Source organism: Cataglyphis hispanica, chromosome 21 (genome assembly GCF_021464435.1).
Source record: "Cataglyphis hispanica isolate Lineage 1 chromosome 21, ULB_Chis1_1.0, whole genome shotgun sequence".
In the NCBI taxonomy this organism is placed as follows: domain Eukaryota; kingdom Metazoa; phylum Arthropoda; class Insecta; order Hymenoptera; family Formicidae; genus Cataglyphis; species Cataglyphis hispanica.
The window spans coordinates 2,667,472-2,693,209 of NC_065974.1; the positions used below are offsets into that span (position 1 = coordinate 2,667,472).

The 25,738-nt window shown below is 35.9% G+C and overlaps 1 protein-coding gene across 4 annotated transcripts in view; it reads left to right on the forward strand.

The window, feature by feature from the left end:
* Window positions 1-25,738, forward strand: part of LOC126857267 (putative polypeptide N-acetylgalactosaminyltransferase 9) — a 188,151-nt gene that overhangs the window by 149,178 nt on the left and 13,235 nt on the right. For all 4 annotated transcript variants that reach the window (XM_050606505.1, XM_050606508.1, XM_050606506.1 and 1 more), the window contains 5 exons: window positions 17,786-17,955; window positions 22,079-22,392; window positions 22,751-22,949; window positions 23,275-23,444; window positions 24,701-24,829. In XM_050606505.1, the coding sequence (XP_050462462.1) occupies window positions 17,786-17,955; window positions 22,079-22,392; window positions 22,751-22,949; window positions 23,275-23,444; window positions 24,701-24,829 (982 nt within the window). The remainder of the gene's footprint in view (window positions 1-17,785; window positions 17,956-22,078; window positions 22,393-22,750; window positions 22,950-23,274; window positions 23,445-24,700; window positions 24,830-25,738) is intronic.

The window sequence follows — 25,738 nt, forward strand, 5'->3', positions numbered from 1 at the left end:
ACAAGTGCCATTGACCTTTCCCTTCGATTATCGGGTGATGGCGCGATTCAAAGGACTGTATTTTTATTCTGTATATTCCGCGAATGCGCGGTGCGCTGTGTGCTCTACGCTCGTTTGTTCCCCTTTGACCGATCGGTCCATCGACGATTTTATGAGGCAGACTCACGGAAAAATCACGGTCGAAACATCGCCAACATCCTCTATGAATGCCTTTGCTTTAGTCTGTCGTAAACGCACGCGGGGTTCGGGCATCTCCAGGCAATAAAGCTTGAAGATAAAGCACGCTCGCGAGAAAATTAAATCGCGATATTCGCTGACAAGGAGTAGCAATTTGCAAATTATCCCACCCGAGGCACTTTTCCGACTATTAACGTGAAATGCTTGATTATTACGCTTGCATCCTGCAAGTGAGATCGTAAACTCTCTATCCGCAAAGGACGTTAAGCATATTGCTCAATTAAAACTGAAATATTGAGTAGCCTGGATATTATATTTATTGGCATTAAATATATATTTTTAATCTCGTTTATTTACGCGAAAAAATACAATGTATTTTACATAAAGTGCGCAAAAATTTACTTTTTTAATTTATATAATTTTTTTTTTATTATTTATGATATATCAGGTATTTTTTTATTATCATAACATTATTCTATTAATTGTGATTATAATAATATATATGCGCATACTAGGCGCACTATATTTCAAATGAGAGATGTAAGTCAAAACGCATTTGCCAATTTTGACGGCGGAAAAGAACCTTTTACATACGTGCATGAAGCTCATTCTTGTTTTTCGTTCTCGGTAGCGACACATCATAAACCTTGCAATGGAGAAATTTTTTTTTTTTTTCATTGTGGTTTACCGTACGTCGCTCGTATCGCGCTGCGCCAATCTCAAAGAAAATTGCGCGACTCTAAAATGGACTCTATTTCGTCTGACAGAGGGAGAAAGAGCGAAAGGGGAGAAGAACGATGGCCAGTATATATGGCGAATACGCAGCCATTTGTTCCTTTTTTATTTATTCTCTAGAATAAAAGAGGCCATCGCGCATTTGCCGCCACCTTTCATCCTAGCATTCGGAGAGAATAATTCAGCCACGACGAAATTGGACCACGTGGGGGAACAAAAAGGGGGAACAAAAAGGAAAACATAAAAAAAGCAAAATTGCCCTCGATGTAGATAAATAAAAGATACTAGTTCTGTATAAGGTTGCATTTGTTCGTAATTGCTTGGAGCTTAATCACGAAATAGCACATACTTTTGAAGATCAAAAGCTTTCATTCAAATACTGCGGCGGCTTCCAGAAGCATTATATTTTTTTGTTGTATTTTTTACGTCTTCTCGTATCTCTATATGAAACCATTTTGCAAGCTGGGATAGCAGACAATAATCAGAAAATTCATATTTTTGTGCTGAAATAATTTTAATAACATATGCAATAATTGAAAGACGAAAAATTTTATCCGCGTCTACAGCTATAAGTAATTAATCTACTATAAGTAATTAAACTCGAAATTTGTACCGACTTCCATCTTTTCGAAATCCCTGGAGTTTTCTTTCGGAACTTTCCTAATCGTTATCGACATCTTCTTGAAGCAGATATACGTTGCGCGTAATATAATTGTTTGGATTTTGTAAATAAAGAAAATAATTAAGAAAGATTTCAGTATCAATCGACGATGTGGAATACGGGGCTGCATTTAAGATTTCACGCAGTTCGCTAAATATCTCGCCGAAAGTTTCCGGCGCTACATGCCTTTGAATTTGAAGCCGCGCTTGCATGCGGCGGATATGGCGAGTCGAGGCGAAGTAATTTCGTTTCGAAATTCCGCCATAGTCCTACGCGCGACGACGTTAAGTTCCGTTCGTAAGTCAACGCGCTTAACGAGCACGAACAATTTCCATACATCGGGGACACGTTTCGTAGTCGTGGTAAGCGGCGACAACGTCATGCTTTTAATATGCAACCATCAGATCCATCCGCGTAATTTCCTAAGTTCGTTAACGTTCGTTCGAACTTGTCGCGCGATGCGTATATCCCCGCTTGTCTTTGCCGAAATAGTTTCGCGTGTTTACATGGGCGTCGAAGCGAGGGATCGGGCGGTAAGTCGATGCCAAAGGGATCGTGTAGTAGTTGTTGGTCGGATTTAGTGTTCTCGCGATTTCCTTCTCTCTGCCCTTCGTTCCTTCCTGCGTTACGCTTGAATTAATAACGTAATTATATTCGTGCAAGAGAGCATTGATCCATGGACCGGAAATTTGAATATAATCGTTGGGGAAATGCAGTTTAAGATAATAATAGCTTAAGGATAATATATATATATATATATCAAGCGTTACTTCAGCAAATAATAAATATTATTTGTAATAAATAATTTCCTTTCTGAGAAAAAAGAGATTTCATGTAATTATATAAAATCATATATAATAATATTTAGCAATGCGAATAATAAGAAGATGAGTTATTGAAGAGAGAAGAGAGGGGGGGGGATAATAATTTCTTACTTTCATAGATATAGATCGATCGGACTCGGCAAAATCACGAGTGGCATGCACGAACGCTCGGATATGCAATGCCGGTGCCGAATTTCCAGACTGGATTGGATTGCAACAAGCTAGTCTAAAAAAAAAAAAGAAAAAGCAACGGCACGAAAAAAAAAGCAACGCTCACAGAAAATTCGCGAAGTCATCTCAAATTTGAATCTTACATTGCAGAATAAAAAAAGATATATATGTATATATTTGCGATGGAGAAAATGTTGTGCTTGTATAAAGTAGCATATTTTCTGTTGGAGACATTTAAAAATGTCGCGATCTGCTGTGCGGAAAATACGAGGTCTTTTCGCGAGGAATCGAAGTATAAGTTTCACCTGGGGCCGTCGCGAGTCTTATTACACATCTGCGACTGTACCTTTGAGCCCGCGTATCCGATCTCTCCCCGCGACGATATCGATATATTGTAATCTTTTGATCTTCCGGCTTGCCCCGTGGGGCTAAACGGAGAAGAGACATCTAACTTTGGAACTAATGTCTCTTCTCTCCGCATCGATCTTCCCCGCAAGTTCCTCTTCCTCCTCTCTCTCTCTCTCTCTCTCTCTCTCTCTCAATATGCGAACACGCTCCTTCAGACAAACGTTGGAATTATGCAAACGGCAAACAATATCAACGATAAATAATACCGCCTGCGAATAAGAACGTTCGAACGGGGAACTAAGAAGAAATTTTACCGAACAATACCGAGCTCCCTGCTATCGGAAATGTCGAGGCAGATGCAGCGAAAAATGCCGCGGTCGTTGACCGCGTTTCTTAGCGTTGCGCTTTTATCGAACCGGAAAATGCATCTAACACGTTTTCTACATACGGAGAAAGGGCGTGTCTTATCGATATTATCGTGGATATCGAATAGAAATGACAGAGACGTTATTAATAAGCCGTTGTCAGTAATTAATAGGTTTCCCTTAGATAGTGACGCTTAGTATAGAGCGTAATTTCTTGTCACTATAGACGTTCCAATAGGTTGAAATATATATATATAATTAGCATTTCCAATTAAACATATTATTAAATATGAAATAATATTTACAATTTGACGTTTATAATATGTTTCTAATACTGGTGTTTTTGAAACTCGAAATATGTATACAGAATCAAGAAAAATCTAGAGTAATATATTGACGAGAAAAAAAAACAGATTATTGAAAATAACAAGTTAGCATAGGCAAAAAAAGGTTTATCGATGAATAATTGTTGAAATTTTTCAAGAGTAAGTATGTGTAATAAAATAGTAAAATAATATCGAATGTTTTTTTGTCAGAATAATACTATCGGAATTCCAATTCGCCGGTATGAAATAACATTCACGAAATTTTTTGTGTACAACATACAATAATATTTTGAAATCCTGCCACTATATATATATATATATATATATTATTCGTATATTATATCGATTCGATAACACAATTCATTGTACAAAAGCGTAGATTTTAAATCTTCGTCGACATTGATATTTGTTACGTGCAAATATTTTATCGTTTGTATATATAAAAAAATTTGCAAAGCTTTAAAACGTAGCTTCTTTAAATAATTTTTACGTCTTTTTTTTTTATCTCAACTGTTGACCTGCTGCAGCAGATTGCGCGAAACGCCAGTATCGATTACCGTCACCGGATGCTGCTGACGTTATTTATTTTTCTCTCTGTAGAAATTAATTAACGTGCCGGTGTTGATTTAGTGACATTCTTGTGATTATACTCGGTACATGGATGGTGTACTAAAATAGAAGAAGCTAACATTGGTAATGAAGCTTGGTCTAAGAGAAATTTGGATGTTGTTATTAGCTAACGTGCTATTGCTACGATAAACATTGTGCACGCACATTAAAAGATTGCAAAATTAATTAATTTCTGAAGACAACGTGCTTTCTCGATTGAAAACTATTTATTTCGCTGTTCGTACGTACAAGTTCTTTCCTGACTGTAATACGCTTCGATGAAAGTTTTATTAATGACACAGAAATGTGAATTATGTATATATGTATGTGGCGATAAATCATTCGCATTTATCGATGCAATTTATAAACTTGTGTTGCATCTGCATTAATCCGATCGTGCGCATATTTAAATATGAATTTCGCGTGGTTGAGTTAATCTAGTATGTATCTGTGATGCATGTATTACGCACATCGAATCCCGTGTTTATGATTAATGCTATGTTTCTAGCTGCCCGGATATATCGCTACGCTCTGCGACGATATAACCATACGTTAATTAAACGCTACCGCTTGCATCGTTGACCGCACTTCTACGAAATGTCATTGGGGAGAACCGGTTACGTTAACGACGTGAAATAATTCACGTGTGTCTGAACACTGGTTGTCGGCTTTCGCTGGGCGCATTCATCTACGCGTTCGGCCGAAATGTGAGCTGGGCAACATGAATTCAAAGCTCGCTCGCCATTTCAATTTTAAGGGACATTTTAATGTAAATTCGGCGTCGCTCGTAGTTCGAAGACCGATAAAATCCGGGAGCAATACGTGCTGTTAATTGGAAAGAAAATGATGAATACTGTTTCTCGAAGCGGTATTGCACAAAGTGACGTTTATATTTGGTAGCTATAATTTTCAGAAGTTTGTGTATTAATGTATATAATATTTATAAATTTTTAACCATTTTTGAGAAATCAATTTTAAGATATTTTTACGATCTTTTATAGTTAAACTGATATTATAATTTATTAATATAGTGAATTTTAAATAACAGAGGGAAAGTGTTAGAAATTATTTATATATTCAAATTAGTATCCAATAATTTTGCGATTATAAAGTGTGAGCGAAGGATATTTAAATTTAATCGGGAATCGATACTACGCGCTTCAATTTTTTAAATGAGCTTTTCCCGATATTCATCAAACTTTAAAGTGAGGGAATCCTGAATATTTTTTAGCAAAGCATAATATATTAATATAATATAATAACCATCACATTGTTGAGGAACATTGCTGTATAATCTTGATGATCAGGTTACATTATACTCTAAAATATTTTTTTATTTTTTATAGAAATGAGAAATTACAGCAAAATCTAAATTGGTAATATTCTGTCTGTAATTTTAATTACACGTAATAATATTTACATTTTAATAAATATACTGTAATAAATATACTAAAAAAATGCAAAATTATTCGTAGATTTATGTTTTGAAAATTTCGTTATTCACACTTTCTCTAGAGAAAAAGTCAAGTGGACTTTAATTTATAAACAGAAAGTCAGTTTAGCTCAACTTTAACTTTATATTTTTAATGACAGTCATTAAAAATTGCGAGAATATTTAACGAGGTTGTGGAAACGTTGGAAGTCAGGAAATATAATTTTCAACGAGTTATAATAATATAATCCTTTAGATTTTGTATTATCATTATTTTATATTTTATTCGCCTTTAGCATCTATTTTTCCTATATTTAACAATTTAATTGAGGATGACACATTTATTAATTTCATAAAGATAATGTCAAGATTCATTTTTGCTTCTTGTATATTTTTTTTTTATCTGCAGTATAAGGATATGTAGACATGTAGATTTACCATTCGGATTGTAATGCGAGAATATCGCGATCTCGTAAGAATTCCGATTTATCGTGGTCCATCGTAGACATCACAATCCGATCAAGATCTGTCGCCGGTTTCGTTTTTAAACGCGCGAGGAAGGAACTTTGGAAAAAAAGAATTATACATCTGTATGTGACAGGCACGGCCGGAAGCGACTGCGAACGCAATAGAGAGGCAAGGAAATATGGGGATTCGGACGGCGAAATTTTGCGGTGACAAACCGTCGCGGCTGTATTAAAACTCTCTGACTACGAGCTCGTTCCCCCTTCTCCCCAACCCCGCAGTCCGTCCCGTCGTTTTCCTCCGTTATTAATCTTTCGCGCGAAAGTTGGCAACACCGGGATATTAATCACAGCGAGGCATCGCGGTAATTCCGTGAGACCTACTAATCATGGGGCAAGACCAATTAATTCGCGGCCATATTGCGGCCGAGAGCGAGAGATGGATGCGAAGCGGTGGCGACGCGCAGTAGTAACGGACGACGTGTACACCGGCATTCGCAGCTTTTTCTTCCGAGTTACAAATTTCTGCACTTAAATCTTGAGCCTAGCGTAATAGTTCTTCCGCTATTGTTATGTATTGTTTTATCATTGTTGACCGAAACAAAATATGTATTAAATTTCATGCGAGAGACAAACATTGGTTATCATATCAAATAGATTAAAATTCTAATATAACAATATACATACAACAATATAAACATAACAAATGATATACAACGTAGTTGTATATACAATTTCGAGTATTCACCATCGTATTTACATTGCACCGAGAAAATTCCTTCCCAAAGATTCTAGATCTCACGAGGATTGCGCGATATTTTGCAAGAAATCTCTTGATCTCAAGATTTTACAAGAAAACTCGAGATTTCAGAAAAAGCGGATTCCACGTCATAAAATATCCTTGGAAACGAACGGAAAGAACTTTCGCAAGAATTTGTCGAGCTTTTTTATTCAACTTTATATAATGAAAAACGTATTGCGATTCATCAGTGGAAAATGTTTACGTATCCAACAAATTATAAAATTAATGTAACATGTTTGCCCCGTTCAATTATTTGCATAATCACGGAATCAAATATTATTTTTTAGAGAAAGAAAAAAAAAAATAGGAAAAAGAATTGCAAAAATAGACGAACAATAGATACAAGCGCTTGCTAGCTAAACAGTCAGAAACTTGGATAGCGTCCAGCAAGGAAAAGTAATACTGATTTCCCCAAAGGCTAGTGATATCTTCGATAAACGGATCTGTCTGGTGCAATAGTTTCGTAGCAGCTAACGAGCACCATTGTCTGAAGATACCGATAATTATGTGAGCTCGTCCACTACGGCGGTGACAGTTTCGGACAACCGATAACAAGAATTGTCTTCTTCTCTTTTGAAGATGATATAAAATCGAAACTGATCATATAATAGTCGAATGAAATATGAAATATTGTGCTGAGAGATAATAATCCGTTGAAATCATACGTCGCCTTCGGCCATCCTTTGTTATTAATTAAAGACGTGTGCTAATTAGATGATAAATCGTTATTAAATTTTATTGCGCGAGTTTCCTCTGGAAGGATATTATGCTTATTCATATATTTTCCAAAGACAGTAACCAAATGTTGGGATAAAATAACAATAATTATTTCAATTTCTCTTTCTCGTTAAACATATGACATTTATTTCTATTAATATGATAACGAATATTTTATATGATATTTATAATAAATGTAATAACTAATTTATTTATTAATAATAAATAATGTATTTATTAATTGTTTAAATATTAAGCAATTGTACATTAAAATATATAACACAATATTTGATCTCTTTTCATAAATTTGGAGTACAATTATATAATACAATGAGCTTTAACATGCGACTAAATTGTCGCGGCTAATGCCGTAGGCGGAATATATTAAATAATATTAATTTATTGCATATAGAGAGCATGGTGTATTACGCTAGGGGCACATCAAAACCGGCCAATTCATTTGGATCAACAATTAATTATGCAGATACAGTGAGACACAAATAAATAGCTAATCATAAATAATATGACGCGGCACGCCATAATCTCAAGCCGCCTAGACGCGCCGAGGATATTTTATCGATAATTCAATTACCGAAACGTCAATTATCAATTACGTATGTAACGTGACGTGATGAGATGTATACAACCGAGCCGATCTCTATTCCAAGCTTTATGCGCGCCTGCAATAGCGCCTCGTCCGCGTTTCTCAACAGTGGTCCGGTTTAATTACATTTGGACGATGTTTCAATTTGAATACATAACGGCGGCATTATTTGCACAATACGATAATTACCATATACTGCCTGGAGATGAGAATATCAGTAGCCGAATTTCAACCGGCATTACTGATGCATCAGGTTCATAAAGCCTGCCGCTACGCTTCTGGTGTGCATCTCCCTCCTTTCCTATTGTCTCTGAAAACAGCAGTAGTTAAGCTCACAGATAATCCCGACGCAAATCTACTCCGTTGGTTGTATACACAAATGCGTGAAATAAGCATTTACGTGCGCCAGTGTCAGCTAGAATCACCGGATAATGTGCCGCGGTATAGAAAATAGGTCATGTGTGTGTGTGTGTGTGTGTGTGTGTGTGTGTGTGACAACCGCATACGCATGCGAATTCGTCGCTTTTTCTTCTATCGCCATAGTCTGGAAGACGTAAAATGAATCGCATTAAATAATCGTATTTTTTCGAAGACAACTTCTTTCTCAGAAATACAATATTGTCGCGATCATTTTTAAAAAAGGCAATCGCGCGAAGAGAATAAATGTTGTAACGCGTGGCAACTGAATGGAAGGTTTACTTGATAAAATCAACGTAGATCAACGTATCTTTGTAAAATCGTACGCGAGCGTCGCGTTGCTTATTATCCACGTACATATATATGTACGTGTGTTCTTCCTCTCGTGCTGTTCGCGTGCATAGTCGCGTATTCCCCGCCGATGCACTTCCATGAACGCGAATTCAATGACTGCTAACTCCGTCGGCGGTGATGGCGGTAACGTGAGCGAGCGCGGGGGAGATTTTGCGAAAGGTATAGAAATAGGATGCAAACGAGGACGCTTGTTAGCGAGCCGGCGCATCGTCACGAACCATTCTCCTCCCCGACGCTCACCACGAGTGATGGCAGAGCGCGCGAGGATGTTTACTCATTACAGGTAAACACAATCCATCATCCCCTACCAGCGCTTTCAAGCCGCGATCGCGTCCGGCATTGCGGCGAAGGTTCCTCGCCATTGCGTTCATCCGCGGTGCAAAAATTAGGATGCGGTGACGTTGAATTACAGTTGTTCACGGCTTCGTCATTTTTCTCTCGTCGACTATTTGTTGTCGCGCTTTGGCTCGTTTCTCGCACGCGATAAATGTTGCAATTAGTTTCTCTGTAACCATATTTTCCGAATAATTATTGAAATAATTTGTTTGGGAATATCGAAAACTGATCAGTGTCCTTCCGTTTTTTATGTTTTCGTTTCAAACACGCACATATTACATCGGCGCACGTTGATTTTTTTATTTATACTTGCGTATTTTTGTATCCTGCGTCGCGCTTGATATTTTTTTTTAATTAATAAAGAGAAACGTGCACAAAAAATGTAATTGCAAGCGCAAGGCTCTTTGCAAGTTTTGACAAAAAACTGGTTAAATGGAAAACTCTATCAACACACACTGATGGCTATTGCAATTATATTCTATAAATTTATATAGAGAGAGAATTTGGTTTTTTTTATTTGTATTATTATAAATATTTTTATTGTAAAAAAAAATAATTATGTGCAATTTAATAATAATAATTTAAAGCAATTTTGAATTATAAATTTATAATTAACTTAATATATATATATATATATATATATATATATATATATATATATATAAATTAATATGTATATAACTTATAAATATATATATATAACTTCACCTAAGCAAAATATAATGCATTTTAAAACAATCGAGAACATTTGTCAAGCCACCAAGTCTTTCCAGTTGACCATGAATTTCATGCAGTAGTAACTGACATTATAGGTCAGACACTGCAAGTGGAAACAACCGCGCAAACTCCCGCTATCGGTATACGTAAAATTACACAGTACAATGAAACAACGGTAATAAACTGAAAAACCGAGATTGTTTGCGTGAAATTTCCCTTCTGCGACGCAAATCCCACAGTAACATAAATCCGGAGGACTACAATCGTAACTGCAATATGCGAATTACCAGCGAGAGAGCAGGGAGAAGAGAGAATTCACGCAACTGAAATAGTAGGCGCGTTATATCCCTGAGACGATCTGAGCGCTGCCTCGAGACACAAAGCTGTCATGTTATCGTTGTCAACTGTTGTACCGCGAAATTTTACGACGTGTATATATGTATATATGTGTACAATATATATATATTTGTGAAACTCGAGCGGCGGCGCTCGTGAAACCGTGCGCTAGATTGTCGAATTAAAACTTGGCGCTACTTCACCGAGATATTTAAAACTATTCTAAATCATCATAATCATGTAAAATGTTTAACTACTCGTGATGAAGCATTGCCCGATTAAATGTAATTTTGTCTCACAAAAATAAAAAATACATGACCAAACTTATGTAAGTTGTAAGAATTTCAGTAGATCGGAGAATCCGACACTGAAGAAAGGAATATAAGTCGTCTTTTATATAAACGAGACAGACATCTTATTCTACACAGATATTTTAATATCTCGTCATAAAGTCTGCAATCACAAATCTGTCAAGTTCTAATGAATTCTTTGTAAAATATTATAACGTATGATGATTTTTAGAGTGTACTTCGAATTCTCGTTTGCATTTTTTTAAATAATGATTTTTTTCAAATATAAAGACGAGAGAGCGCTCTCTTGTGTAATAGTAATAAATATGAATTTTTTTATCCGAGCCAAAATATGATAAAGTGATTTCACAATTTGACACATGATATAAGAGAACGATATTTAAATGTAAATTAATTTAACTGTTTTTTTAATTGAAAACTTTAAAAAATTTATTCAGAGTAGATTCGAATTATTTTTTTTTTTTTTAAATATTAATATCAAATGTATTTTTATAAAGTTTAGAGCACTCAACATATTGTTAGATTTAACGTTAAAATCTGATATGAATACGAAAGCCAAGAAAATTCTGAAAACCATCGCGTATCAAGACTGTTCTATTCTTTCTCTCGGGTCCCAATAGGGCATCCCAGTGTCACTGGCGCCATATCGGGATACAAAGCTGCCGTCATGCAGCCAAGCTCACTTGGGATTTTATGACACGCACATATACGGAATCTCCATGTCGACGTATATCGCGCTTATACCGGAACTTTCCATGCGGGATTCCAACAGTCGTCGTCGGCAAATGCTTCTACGTTTTGGCGGATCGTTCGTTTCCGCGCGGCGTGATCCTGTCAAAGCGCATCGTCAAACATGCCTCGTTAGGATTGAATTTCAATCAGCTCCCTCGGAAAGCAGCCGATAAATGGAGCGTCGCGCAAGTCCTTTGATTCACACGTTTCTCGCGTGCCAGAACCTTTGTACATATTTAAACGGTTGCGGCCTTGCAACTTTTCTCTCTTCCTCGTGTATCACCGATTATTCTATTTCTTCCACTAACTATGCTTCGCGAAAATTAAGACGCACGAGGGATGCGCCGACAATAAACGAAACAATTGTTCGGAAAAATCTGTAATTAATTGAATTCAAATTAAAGTTGATCGACAATGATGAAATCAGCTAGATAATACTGAAGATGGTTTAACCGAAGCGTAGCCTTTTCATGTTTGAGCAACATTTGTTCTTTCTACTCTGATCAGCAAACGGAGCTTTGACGTAACTGTTACGTGCTACCGAGGCCGCGTTTATATATAGACTCACGAAGCTCCCACGAAATTAAATACGATAGTAAACCAGACAATAATTCGCGGGTTAGCTCCGACATTTTAGTAGTATAGCACATAATATATATATATATATATATATATATATATATATATATATATATATATTCCGCTCACGCCCGCGTGCGAAAACCCTCGTACCTCAGCACGGCGGTCTCGTGCAAGGTGCGTGTACACGTAACATCCTACGCCAGGAGGAGAAGTGAGAAACACTTTATCTCCGTTTACTCCCAGGGCCGAAAGTCCGCACCCCATCGGGCCATTATACGGATCTTTACGACACTCGGCGGGGGTGCGAGCTTGCAGCTTGATATTCCCACGTGGCGCGCTAATTGAAACCGCGTCCCCATTTTTCACTCTGTGGAGAATTCGTGGATGATCCTCGCGTAAGAATAAACGGAAGTAATACGGAATATTGCGCGACTATATTTTGAAAAATGCAACGCATGCGGTTATTCATTAAGCTAAAACTCGCGCGCGATTTTTCATCACGAAATGCGTCTCGTTGTCAACGAAGAAACAACTATTCTGCATTTCATTCGTGTCTGTATAATTTTTTGAACATATATAATGTAATTCATCTATTTTTTTTTTTATTTAGGTTTGCAGGATTTTGTGTGCACTTGAACGAAACGATCAATTATAATACTTCGGCTAACTAAATGTACCTGTTTTTAAATGATTTATATCTTAGACTATATATAATAAAATCTCTTCTTTCCTCTCTTCCTTTCTTTTTTTCTCTTTCTCTCTCTTACTCTTTACAATTGCACATAGAGATGAATTATTCGTTATTACTAAAACTGGGCATTAGGTTAGATTTGTGGATATAGCTATCCCTGCGTTATCCAACTGCAAGCGTAGAATTCAATTTGGGATATAACATACTACAATGGATATGACTTTGCGCTGCTGTTACCTTCCAAGTAATTTCAACTTTCCTCGTATAAATTCTCAGCAGGAGTTGAACGCCTTTACCTTTTGTTGTTTGATTTTAACTGGTAATACTTGGCCGGATATATTTTCGTCGAGAAACTTTGTTGAAGGCGCGACCTTCGTAATGACGGAAAAAATCATTCGGGATTTGGAATTTTACGCTCACTCTCTCTCTCTCTCTCTCATCGTGCCGTTTGCACTATTCCGTGTCGTTCTCCTTAAAAATTGTGGATCTATTTTCCCCGATGGTCCTATAACCCCGCACGAGAAAAGCGCCCTTATCCATCGGTTATGACGGGGAATTCTCGGGTATCTGGATTCCTTAGATTCGAGGCCTTCTCCAAGGGTGCCAAATGTAGCGTAACTTACAAGGGATATCGCGAGGCATCCAATTTTTCCGCTTTACGATTTCTGAGATCGGGATTACTTTTGAATGTTGCGCGAGTATCATATTATCGCGGCTTACAAAACGTCGCGGATTTGCGATGTTGTCACGTTATTAGTTTCTGACAATAAATGAAAAATTAAAAAAAAAAATTTATTCTTCAGATTAATAACAATTAACAATATTTCTTGAGACTGTTGAAGGCTGTTTTGTAAGAATGCGTTAACGTTGAATGTCGTAACATAATCACAAGACAAACGATTCTTGAAAGGATGCTCACACAGAAGCCGCAATTAGCTTCACGAAACTTTCATTTATCTTTCTCCGCGAGACGCTGAAACAGATATTTTGCAATGCTGCGGCAGAAGTTTTTCTTTAATAATATAATTACGCTCGGGAAACTAAATTAGATTGCAGATCTCATTCTGTATTTTCTGATAGCCTTGCAAGTTCTTAAGATGTTTTTCTTGCATTGTACTGCGGTACGTAAAGGGGATGAGATGAAAGCTTGGAAATATTACAGATCAATAAGTTCTATTATAACGTAATCTTTTTTTTTTCAGAAACTTTGCGAACAGATTATATTAGTTCGAGCTTCTATTAATTTTTAATACATATTTTAACTTTTAAAGTTGCAATAATCTATTGTATTTAAATTTTAATTGCGCGATGAATCTATTTATCTATCAATTACGCTCGAATCTAAAATATCTATCAACTCTTTTCAAATCTCGCATTGCAATTAATTGCAACTTCTGAAAGCTCGTCATGAACGAAATAGTAACTTACAATTAGTCGATTCATCTCGCAATGCAACGTCATCTTCTAAAGCTTGGTGCGCCTTCTCTTTATATAGTATTTGACTTACTTCGCGCACGCCTATTTCTTCAATTTTCGCGAACGAGTGAAGATTCCTGCAGGCGAGATGCCTACGGCGAAGAGACTTGCAAATAGAATTCTACACATCCGGCATGCGGGCTTCGAGGATGCAGTATGAAACGTGACGCGTTTGATCGAGCGCAACGCCTCGCAGCGTTTAGGTGATTGGGATGACAACGGGATGGGCGGAATAGTTGTAAGGGGGTGATCACCGAATGTGCTGAACGCGCGAAGGAGCCGCTTCTCATTCGATATCCGTGGCTGATTTCGAACTACCCATCCCGAGTGCCGTCCAACAATGGGGTCTCTTTTGTCGATGGGAAAGAGGATATCGCTGTTGAACGTCAATCGACTGGAAACGATCGATGCGTTTACTGGCTTAAGCGATTTCCCACTTTGTTCGAGCCATACCGTGCGCGATTTATATTCGCGGCAGCGCGTTCGCGATATTAATACGATTGTAACGATATTGCTATGATTCATTTTCAAGCTGCGCGAGCAGTATAAATATGCATTGATGAGCAAATCCCCTTCTTTCTCCCCGCATTCGGAATAATAGAATAACTCATTGCATTAAATTGAATATTGATATAATATTTAACATTCTAGTCGGGGGGGGGAGAGGGGGAAGGAGAGGGAGATTTTAGATTTTTCTTTAATCGATTAATATGTCATGAAACAATAATTTTCCACGTGCGGATTTTGTGCCAGAAATTTTTCTATTTAATCGAAATGATCTTACAGCGATAAATCATAAGCGAGTACGAGGGGTTGATATTTCGATCATTATAATTTTCAAGTATGTTACATTAATTATATCAAGTTATATATTAATGCCGTAACTTAACGATGCTCATAATGGGGGATTAAAAGTGGCTTATAGTAAAGAAGATTAAGAAGTGTGTAGTTATTGCTACAAGAGTTATGTGCGATAATAATGACAAATTGCGAGTAGAATTTTCTCCGCGCGAAATTTTTTTACTGCGAAATTTATCACACCGACAATGTTGGAAATTAAAAACGCTGCGCTCCGTATTTAAAAGTGAAAATTTCACCAGCTTTGTTATTAAAACCGAAACAAACTAATGCGAATGCAAATAACGTTGATTCAGTTCGTGAGTCTCTTTCGTTTTTAGCCTAGAAAAGTTTATCTGATGCATGGTTAAGGCGCATCAGATAAATGCGATCAACGATAAAGTTGAGAAGCATGCGTTATGCTGATGGAGCATTATTTCACAGAATATATACGTGAAAATCAATAAATTCTCATTGCTGTTCTATACTTTCACATTAATCATTTTCTTCAACCTATCTATATCCTAATCTAAAAACGTATAAAATTATAGCGAGATTTTGAATTTTTTTATTAAAATTCCGAACAGCATTCATTTATAGTAAAGAATGCACGGTATACGTGAAACTTCTTATTTATTTACTGACATCAGCTGTCAGATATGCTTGCAAATTTTATTTAATAACACAGAAGATTGATAAACACTTTCTTAGGAGTGACATATAACGGAAACAGGACGAATAAATACTTAATACTTGAATGATTGTCTGTGCTACAATCACATTTTCTGAGATATTTCCGGATTTATCACATGTATTAAATGTTTATTTAAATTACTTAATAATGTTATTTAATAATGTTACTTAATAATGTTACTTAATAATGTTTATTTAAATTGTTTTCTATCTTGAATATGACATATATCGCTATGAATTTGTAATTGATAATAGCCGCTTGAGACATAAAAGTTTTATAAAGATCATTATTATTTTTATCTATAGTGTCCAATATATAAATTCGTAGCCACATGTAACAATCTTGTCATAATTCATAATTATAAAGTTATAATTGTAAAGCCATTAAAGTTGTTTGTAAGTGAAAATAAATTTGCATAGAAATTTTTGCAACTTCTCAAACGAAATTTAATGAGAGAGATAGAGAGAGAGAAAGAGAGATAGACAGATAGTCACAGACAAGCATATGACATAATATTGTTCATTATTATTTATTTAGCATTTGTTAAGCTTTTGCTTTTCATATAAGCATAACCTGTAAACAAAAATGGAAAATAATATTCAGTACTCATTTTACGTCGCTGTTTGACATTTTATTATTAACATGGAACGAATTTCATTCTACTCTGTAATTTACATTGCAGACAGAGAGAGAGAGAGAGAGAGAGAGAGAGAGAGAGAGAGAGAGAGAGAGAGAGAGAGAGCTTCAAAACATATTATACAAAACATATATAACATATGCATATATGTATATAAAACATATTTCAATAATCTTCTTTTATATTTACAATTGAATTGCAACTACTTCGAGCTGCACAAAATAAAAAACTACATTCTCTTCTTTATTTAATTTATCATCGTTTGCGATTCTGGTATTTAATTATATTATTTAGATAACGTTTTATTAATCATTCTTCATGTTAAACCGTTATCTACATGCATTCTATTATTTGCAATGTTACAGAGATAACATGTAAACAGATATGTTAAACCTTATGTTTGATCTGACACAAACGCATCTCTAACCCGACACGGAAACTGATTATGAAGGGATTTCATCCATGAGTAGATATTCGCTTCGATATACCAGGAAGGATATATCGGAAATTTGACAAATAGTATACTCGTGAGCGGTGAACGTTTGCTGGCAGCTGTTAATTGAAATTATTCACAGATGGTCGTTACAATAATGGCCGTTATCGAATGACACTTCTCGTAATCGCATCATTAGCACGATGCAATGTACTTATCCTCTTCTACAGCATATAATGTGTTAACTGCAAACGAATACTTCAAATTAATCTGCGATAATAATCTTGTGAATGAAACACGTGTGTAACCATAGCCAAAGCCAATTACATTCATTGTGAATCACAAAATGAATATACGTATCAAACATATTAGTAGGCGATAAAATTGCAGACAGAGCTTAACGTAAACATTGAATAAATGAATACACGATTGCGTGGGATTTGACGAGAATACGTTGATAAATAGTAACGCGAGCTCTCTCGCGTATATCCGAAGAAAGGCGCACTGCAAACTTTTATTTACTGTATCCATAAACCGCAACGGATCACGCTGTGTGTTTAAGCGAGTCCGGAAGTCTCGCAATCCTGCATCTCTGGAATTCATTTTGCGGTAAGCTTCGGGCGAGTACACATCTCATGGGCGTTCAGTCTGCAAACATTCCCTGCCTTAATCATATTACCGTATTTTCCTGGACATATCTTCTGGTACATATCGGTTCCACATAATCATCCCCCTCCCCCTCCCCCTCGTTGCGGTCTACGGATCAAGAACTTGATTCGGTTTCACTAAACTGATATAAACGTTTGCTCTGCAAACAATTGCGCAATCTACTATCAAAGCTAATTTTATTAGCGGAACATGAGAGAGCAGAACCGATATATTTTGCTTTGTCAGCATTTGAGCATTGAAATATATTTTCAATGATAATAGACAATATTTTTTACTCGAATAACACAATAGTTAATTAAACAATTGTTTTGATATTATTGTGTTATAGGTGTAAGGAGCCTGGTAGATATTTGAAGGACCTTCCGCCTACAGCGGTAATTATTTGCTTTCACAATGAAGCTTGGTCTGTCTTACTGCGTACGGTGCATTCCGTTCTGGACAGATCGCCGGAGCATCTCATACAAGAGATCATTCTCGTCGACGATTTCTCCGATATGCGTAAGTTGTTCTTTTGACTATTAAAAGTATAGAAGATTTATTAAGGTATCAGATTTTAATTTTTCTTAATAATATAATTAAATATTATGACAATAATTATTATAATAATAATTTAAATCGTCATAATGATGTAAATTATTATAATCATCGCTATTTTTTCCATGAATGTTTATTTTAGCTTCATTTCAAAATATTCCTAAAAATTAGGAACATATAATTTACAAACACGAATATTTATATCAAGAAAAATTGAAATATGAGACAATTATAATTATGCGTTATATTAAACGTGAATTACATACGTTACGGAGTCTGTAATATGCGAATATTTTAAGTATTTCTTTTGCTATAACGAATAGTAAACGCGAGTTATTCTCGCGTTATCACCAGGAACCGTGCTCGTACTTTGGATTCAAAACGAAATATCTTTTATGCGCGATCGAAGCGGAATAGCATATCGGTTTCGTAGCGTCATAAATCTTCGTATAGCTCACGTCGTTGAGAGATGAAAAATCCTCGGTAGGAAATTCGTAAGCACAGAGCGAACAGAGACCGCGGGCTATTATATTCGCGTACTTGCTCGTGCAACCGCGTCTCCATTCAGCGCGGTGATTCGTTATCGCGACAGTGTTTCGTAGTTTCGGGATAGATCGATTAATTGCGATCCATCTCTCCACTGTATTGCCACGACGTGAATAGAAGAGAAACTCCCGACTTGCTATACAGACTCTCTGAAAATTACGAGAGAGCTCTATACAATCTCTGCAACCGACTCTCTCTAGATTTAATGTCCCCGTTTATTCGAGTTGCCCAAAATCAAGCGTGGAGACGCGCCGCTACATTATATTGAAAATTTACGAATTTTGATAAGTGCTTACGAAGAAACTTTTTAAATTATTGCGATATTTTTAATGAAATAAGAGAAGATGCTGTTAATTTTAGAAAACAGAAAATTATATATATATATATAATGTTATATACATTTTGTCGAAAGAATAATTGTTCATAGATTTGTCCAAATTTTTGAGTTTTTATTTACTTGTAAAGTTACGTTTGTGATGATTTATTTTGCATTTATCTATCAGATATGTTTTTGTCTAAAGCCATTTACGCGAAAAAAAATTGATGAAAGTATATCAAATACGCACTTTTGCGAATTTGAGCGAAGCAAATATATATATATATATATATATATATATATATATATATATATATGTGTGTGTGTGTTCAAACACGAGCATTGTTTGTATGCATAAAGGCAATTATAGCTTTAATGTACCAGCATATTTTCAAATGAACTGACGTTTATACAACAACCGTTAAATCGAAATCTAAATTACAAATTTTACAGTGAATCACAATAAAAAAGAAATTACTATCAGCAAAAAATATTTGCATTTTGTAATAGATAATCATATAACAGAATTTGAGCTATTCATTTATAATGTTATATAAACATATAATATATATAACACATATCTTATCAATATATATAAAATATCAATTTCATAATATATAGGTGAAATTTAACGATAATACTTTTCTTTCGAAAAATAAAAAAGAATATCCTATTTTACAATTTAATTGCCGCATTAAAAAAAAAGCAATCGCAATCGCACGACTTCTACTGTATATAAAGGTAGATGAGCATAAAAATTCTAAGAGAAAAGGTGTCCGTGATTAAGCAGATTTAGGAAAACGCGACGTAATGGAAATAGCCTGGGTGGTTACTGGCAATCCCTATTAAAAGCAGCTGGAGATAAATCCCCGGCCAGAAGTTAAACCTATAAATACAGTATTTTAGCGATCTCCTGGCTTAGTGTGTATTATTAACAGACAACTACTACAATTGCTTTATCACAGAAATGAGATCAAAACACCATACTTCGTATGTACTTTTTTTCATAGTGTAAACGGTAAATGGGAATTCATGCATGATTTTAATTTAAGATTACGAGAAATTTAACATATCCATAATTACTTTTCCGCTTTTCCATCAACGCTTTACTATCGTATATTTTTTTTTAACGATATATGGACTGTACACTGCATACACAGTATGAATATTATTTCGAAAAAATATATTCTCTTCGGTCGCAAAGAGCGGATTAAAGTGAGTTCAATGATTAATAATTCCTGTAAGAAATATGTCATGAATTTTAAAGGCGAAGGTTTTAGTCCGCTTCAGCAAAACGCACGATAATTAGCTTTTATACAAGGGATCGGCAAGGAGAATTACGGAGTTAATTATGAGCGCCCTCGACGAGGACAGACCGCCGGGTGCTCTTTGAGCATTTCCATTATCTGCGCCTCGCGATATGCTCGGTAAAATCATAATGAAATTTGCAATAACAGCCACAGTCGGTTTCTGCGTGCCTCTGTATTCGAGGAATTCATTAGAAGTTAATTCGGATTGGAATGCGCGCGGAATCCATACACATACGCCATAGTTGCGTACACATTAAATGTCTGACCTCTGATCTTTTACGGTTCATCTCTTCTCGTTCGAGTACAGTTAACGATAAGCGCGCCTCGTACAATATACCTCGACGTATTTTAAGAAAAATATTTTCCTCGGCTCATGCCGATGCGATCCGTACCGTACAACGCGGACTCCAGTATTTTTCCTAATTCAGCACACAGAGAGGAAATTTTTTTCGCGACTTGATGCGAAATCCCGAGATAGAGATAACGGGGATAGAAGCAAGAGTACGATGACTTTGTATTAAAGCTCATCAAGCGCGCAATTTATCCGAAAGGTGCATAAAATCGAGCCGACATCTCTATCATTTCCAAGTGCACGGACGTTTTGCTAGGTAATCATTGCGCCTGCACGAAACATGCTGATCCGTAGAATCCCCTTATAGTATCCATAGTTAACTGAGCTTACAGGATAGGGACTTAGGATTAGTGGCCCGGTCCCTCATAAAGCCAATCTAACGGAGAATAAATCACGAATGTCTGCTAATTGCTGCCTGGCCACCGGCGTACTACTATAGGCGAATACGTCTCATAAATCTCAAGTCTCGCCTACAATTGCCGGAAATAACGCGAAATAACAGACCACTTTGTGAAATATCCGCTAAAGTGACATTAGTAGACACGGCTTCTAAAAATGCGATAAAGAAAATAATTTTGTAATTTTCTTCTAATTAGTGGATACTTATATTTATTATTAACTTGTCGAACTTACTCGTTATATATCTGAATAAAAATTATTTATTTTTTAATCTGAAATATAATTTTTTACAAACTACATCTTTTTTCTATTCGATCATTATTTAAGATACCTTAAATGACGTACTAGAAATTAATTTGCTTGCATAATTTTTGTTGGATCTATAAGCTACGATCGCGTAGTGACTTTTTTATCAGGTTGACAATAAAATATTAATGGCTCGGATAAATATAGGGAAAACGCCATTATACGGGATTATCGTTGTCTCTACCAAGTGTATACGATTAAATCGATCGTGGTTAAAGTATGAATCTAGGATGGGAAGGGTGATTGTTGTTGCCGCAACAGCTTGCGAATGACATCATAAATAAACCGTAATCCAACATTAAGGATGTAATCGACGTTAGAGAAACTTAGAGAAACAGGCAACTTGCTTTTATTGTTGCAATATCCGTCGCCGAAGCATAGATCCTTTAAGCAACTTATGTTTCAAATCAGCGGAGATTTAAAAAATGATGAGATTGGAAAAACCTGTGGAGTTTTTCCATAAAATTAATATTCGAGTAAATTTTATAATCTATATACACGACAGCTTCCGTCAATAATGCTATCTCACGTATTATGAGAGATAAATAAATTATAAAACCGTTTAATAATGAAAATGTTGGCATTTTTTATAAAAACTGTATAAAATATTTTAGTAAAGATATAGAGAGGACAAAGTGTATAAACAATATTAAATTGATTTGAATTTACATATACGACGAAAGAGAATACACGCAATGTAGAAAGATATAAATATAGAAAATTAAATTGGTAAAAGAGTGAAAAAATTATGTTAATTAAATGTATTAATAATTTTAAATACGCGCTGCGATATTTTATTATCGCGACATATTGTTTTGCACGAAAATGACAAGTGACGAGAAACCGATTGTTCCGCAGCTCATCTCAAACGTCAATTGGAAGACTATATGATGAATTATCCGAAGGTGAGGATTATCAGGGCGAATAAACGAGAGGGCCTTATCAGGGCACGTTTGCTAGGCGCCGCGGCGGCCAAGGCACCGGTACTCACGTATTTGGATAGCCATTGTGAGTGCACGGAGGGTTGGTTGGAACCTCTTCTGGATAGAATCGCACGCGATCCGACAACGGTAGTTTGTCCGGTGATCGATGTTATAGACGACACCACTCTAGAATACCACTGGCGCGACTCGGGCGGCGTAAATGTCGGCGGATTCGATTGGAATCTTCAGGTAAACGAAATCTTCCTGCTACTTTCGCGAACTCGAACCGATAGAGAATGCATCTGTCTTAGCGGCATGCATTCACAATTGAATTTGCTCGGAGTCGTAAAAATTCCAAGATACAGTTTAAATTGCGTTCCATTATAAAAAAAAATATTTTATATACACATATCTTTTATAAAAGACAAGAACTAATTTAAAAAAATGTGCTTGTTTTGCAAAATATAATCTACGTTATGTGACATATTTTTAACGTTCTCATCTTATAATATTATTTTAACATATGGTAATTTTTTAATATTGTCAAAGTTTTATAAATACGTCTGCATAAACGAATTTTTGATGTATAATAATGTTTGTTAACAAGTTCAATTGGCACGCCGTGCCAGAGAGGGAGAAAAAAAGGCACAAAAATCCGGCCGAACCCGTTTGGTCGCCAACGATGGCTGGTGGCCTCTTTTCGATAGATCGAGCCTTCTTCGAACGGATTGGCACGTACGACAGCGGCTTCGACATCTGGGGCGGTGAAAATCTTGAATTATCATTTAAAACCTGGATGTGTGGAGGTAAATCTGATAAGTAATATTTAATAGGAATCTCATGTTTCTTCTCAATTTAGAAAACTGCAGTTTTAAATTAGCCGACACAAGAATAATAATTAAATATCATCTAATATAGAAAAATGTAGAAAATAATTTTTTTTTTTTTAGAGTCAAAATTATTTTTTTTCATATATTATATTTTTATTATTATCTAATTTGTAATAACCGTGCACGGTTTTGTAGAAATATTTCAGATTCTACATTTATACGATTCTTGACATTAATGATCGATGCAATGAACTTAACAAACGGCCGAAAATATTGATCTAATAACTCGATACGCTCGTAGGCACTTTAGAAATCGTGCCGTGCTCGCACGTAGGTCACATCTTCAGGAAACGTTCGCCCTACAAGTGGCGCAGCGGCGTGAACGTGCTCAAGAGGAACAGCATAAGGCTGAGCGAAGTGTGGTTGGACGAGTACGCCAAGTACTACTATCAGAGGATAGGTCACGACAAGGTGGGTACTTGTGCATCGTCGCATGCATAACCTTCCTTCCATATATGACTTTTCGCTACGTGAGAATGCAACGAGGGGACAATTAGAATAGCTCGTTTCACCTTAGCTGACAGATCAATACATGACTCGAGTCGCAAACTAAGACAGGAGAGAAGCTTTTCGCGACTAAAAATTGAAATAAAAATGTAGTTTTGAAATATTCGCACAAATAAACAGAGAAAAATCTTTTTCGTGTAGAAAAATGCAGGAATCATGCTATAAAAAAAACCTACACATATATTTGAGGATACATTCATATATAATTATGATGTACAAGCTACTGCGAAAAAGAAACGAATAATTAATGATAATTTTTTGGCTATAAAAATAAAGATCGGGTTTCAAATTGTAGTATATTGATAAAGCATCATGGCTGTTTTTTTTAATCCAAGTTGCTCCTAAACATTGGCCGAACAGTTTGGTAAGAATAGGATGAAGGATGACGATAAAGGTGGCCGATGATGGAGAGGATCGTAGACCAAGAATCGTCGTAAAAAAGGGCCATAAACGTGGCAAGTGCTTTTAAGACTCGCGCGCATGTCCTCGCTCTCTTGAAGGACATTTCTTTCGTCCCCCACTATAACGATCTGTCATTTATCCTTGATGCTTGTCCGCTCTTACTCTCCTGTCGAGATCCAATCGACGAGATAAATCGAAGCGTAGAGAATAAATCGTTTCCGTAAGCACGCCGCTCTATGTAATGATCGAATCTATCGAGAATGTCGTCTTCATGGATGGCTTCATAAAATAATGATATAAATCGTTCTTTGCTTACATGCCGCTATTCCTATTTACAAGTAATACATTATTATAAATATTTATAGTAGTTATATCAACAACTGAGTTAGAGACACAAGTTTACAGACAGCCCGATGTTGATAATGGCATTATATTATTAAAAAATGTAATTATTATTGTGTAAAGAGAAAGATAGACAGACAAATAGTATTTTATATATATTAATTAAATTCTTTATTCTATAATTTAATTGAAAACAGCAGATTCTTAGCGAATATCTCTCTTATCCGAAAAATCTTATGAATTGTAATTTGATTTGATTTACATTTATTTTCACAATCGATATTTATTATAAAAAATATATATAACTATTTTTTATTACTATAATATATTTATAAATTTTTCGCATTTTTTCACAAGTTTATCTTTGTCGGATTGTAAGCATAATTTCAACCTGGTTGCATATTCAATTTTCGTAGGGAAACTACGGTGACGTATCGGAGCGGAAGGCCCTTAGGAAGAAACTAGGATGTAAGTCGTTCAAGTGGTACCTGGACACTATTTACCCAGAACTCTTCATTCCGGGCGAGGCGGTCGCTTCAGGAGAGGTAAGACTATTCCACTTTTTTTCTCTTCGAGGTCCTTTTTTTTTAGCAGGCACTGACATTACTGTCTGGGAAGTACCGTCAGCCGAAATCAAGAAGGGAAAGTGGAAACGACGAGGAAACGACTGGTTCCTCCTTTAACGATGTTACGGCGTCTTTGATCCATCAAGGTGTCGGATTACGACATTCGAAGGCTTTTCGTGAACGGAAATGTAGTCGGTTAGATAGATAGAGTCGCCGAAAATGTGTCGAATTATTTTCCTTTATTTTATTTCCTCTAAAAGTCTCGAATAATTTTTCCATCACGATGATATATAATGCCAATATTTTTTATGAAGAATAACACTTTCTACGCCATAATTTTTTCGATAAGCTTTTCAGTGGTGAGTGATTAAGCACGCGATAGTTTCGGCAAATTAAACTTGAAATTTGCAAAGCGGTAAAATCTCTTATCCTATTGTTAATTATATATATATCTCCTCTCGCATTTGCGAATATTGGCAGCAGAAGTGTTGATCGATGTCCCAATGGATGTTCCAGCGACACTGAAAACAATGCCCCTTTGATTGCGAAACAATGTGCGTCGTGGTCGCCGTAATCGTGATCGGATCGCGGGTGAAGGTTTGCCCGGGACGTACAATCGGAAATCGATTTATACGGATCGGTATTCTTAGCCTGCGTATTGTCGATGCATCTTAATTACAGAGCAAATTCTTTCACGAGAAGAAGTTATCTTTCACGCTTTTGTAAAAGCAATTCCAAGATTTTTCTTCGAATATTTCGTCGGGTATATCTCACATTGATATTAACATAATTGTTTACATTAAAAGAAAATAAAGTTGAATGGCTATATTTTAACAATGGAGTAAGTAGGATATAATCAGACATGCGAGTACAATCAGTATCATTAAA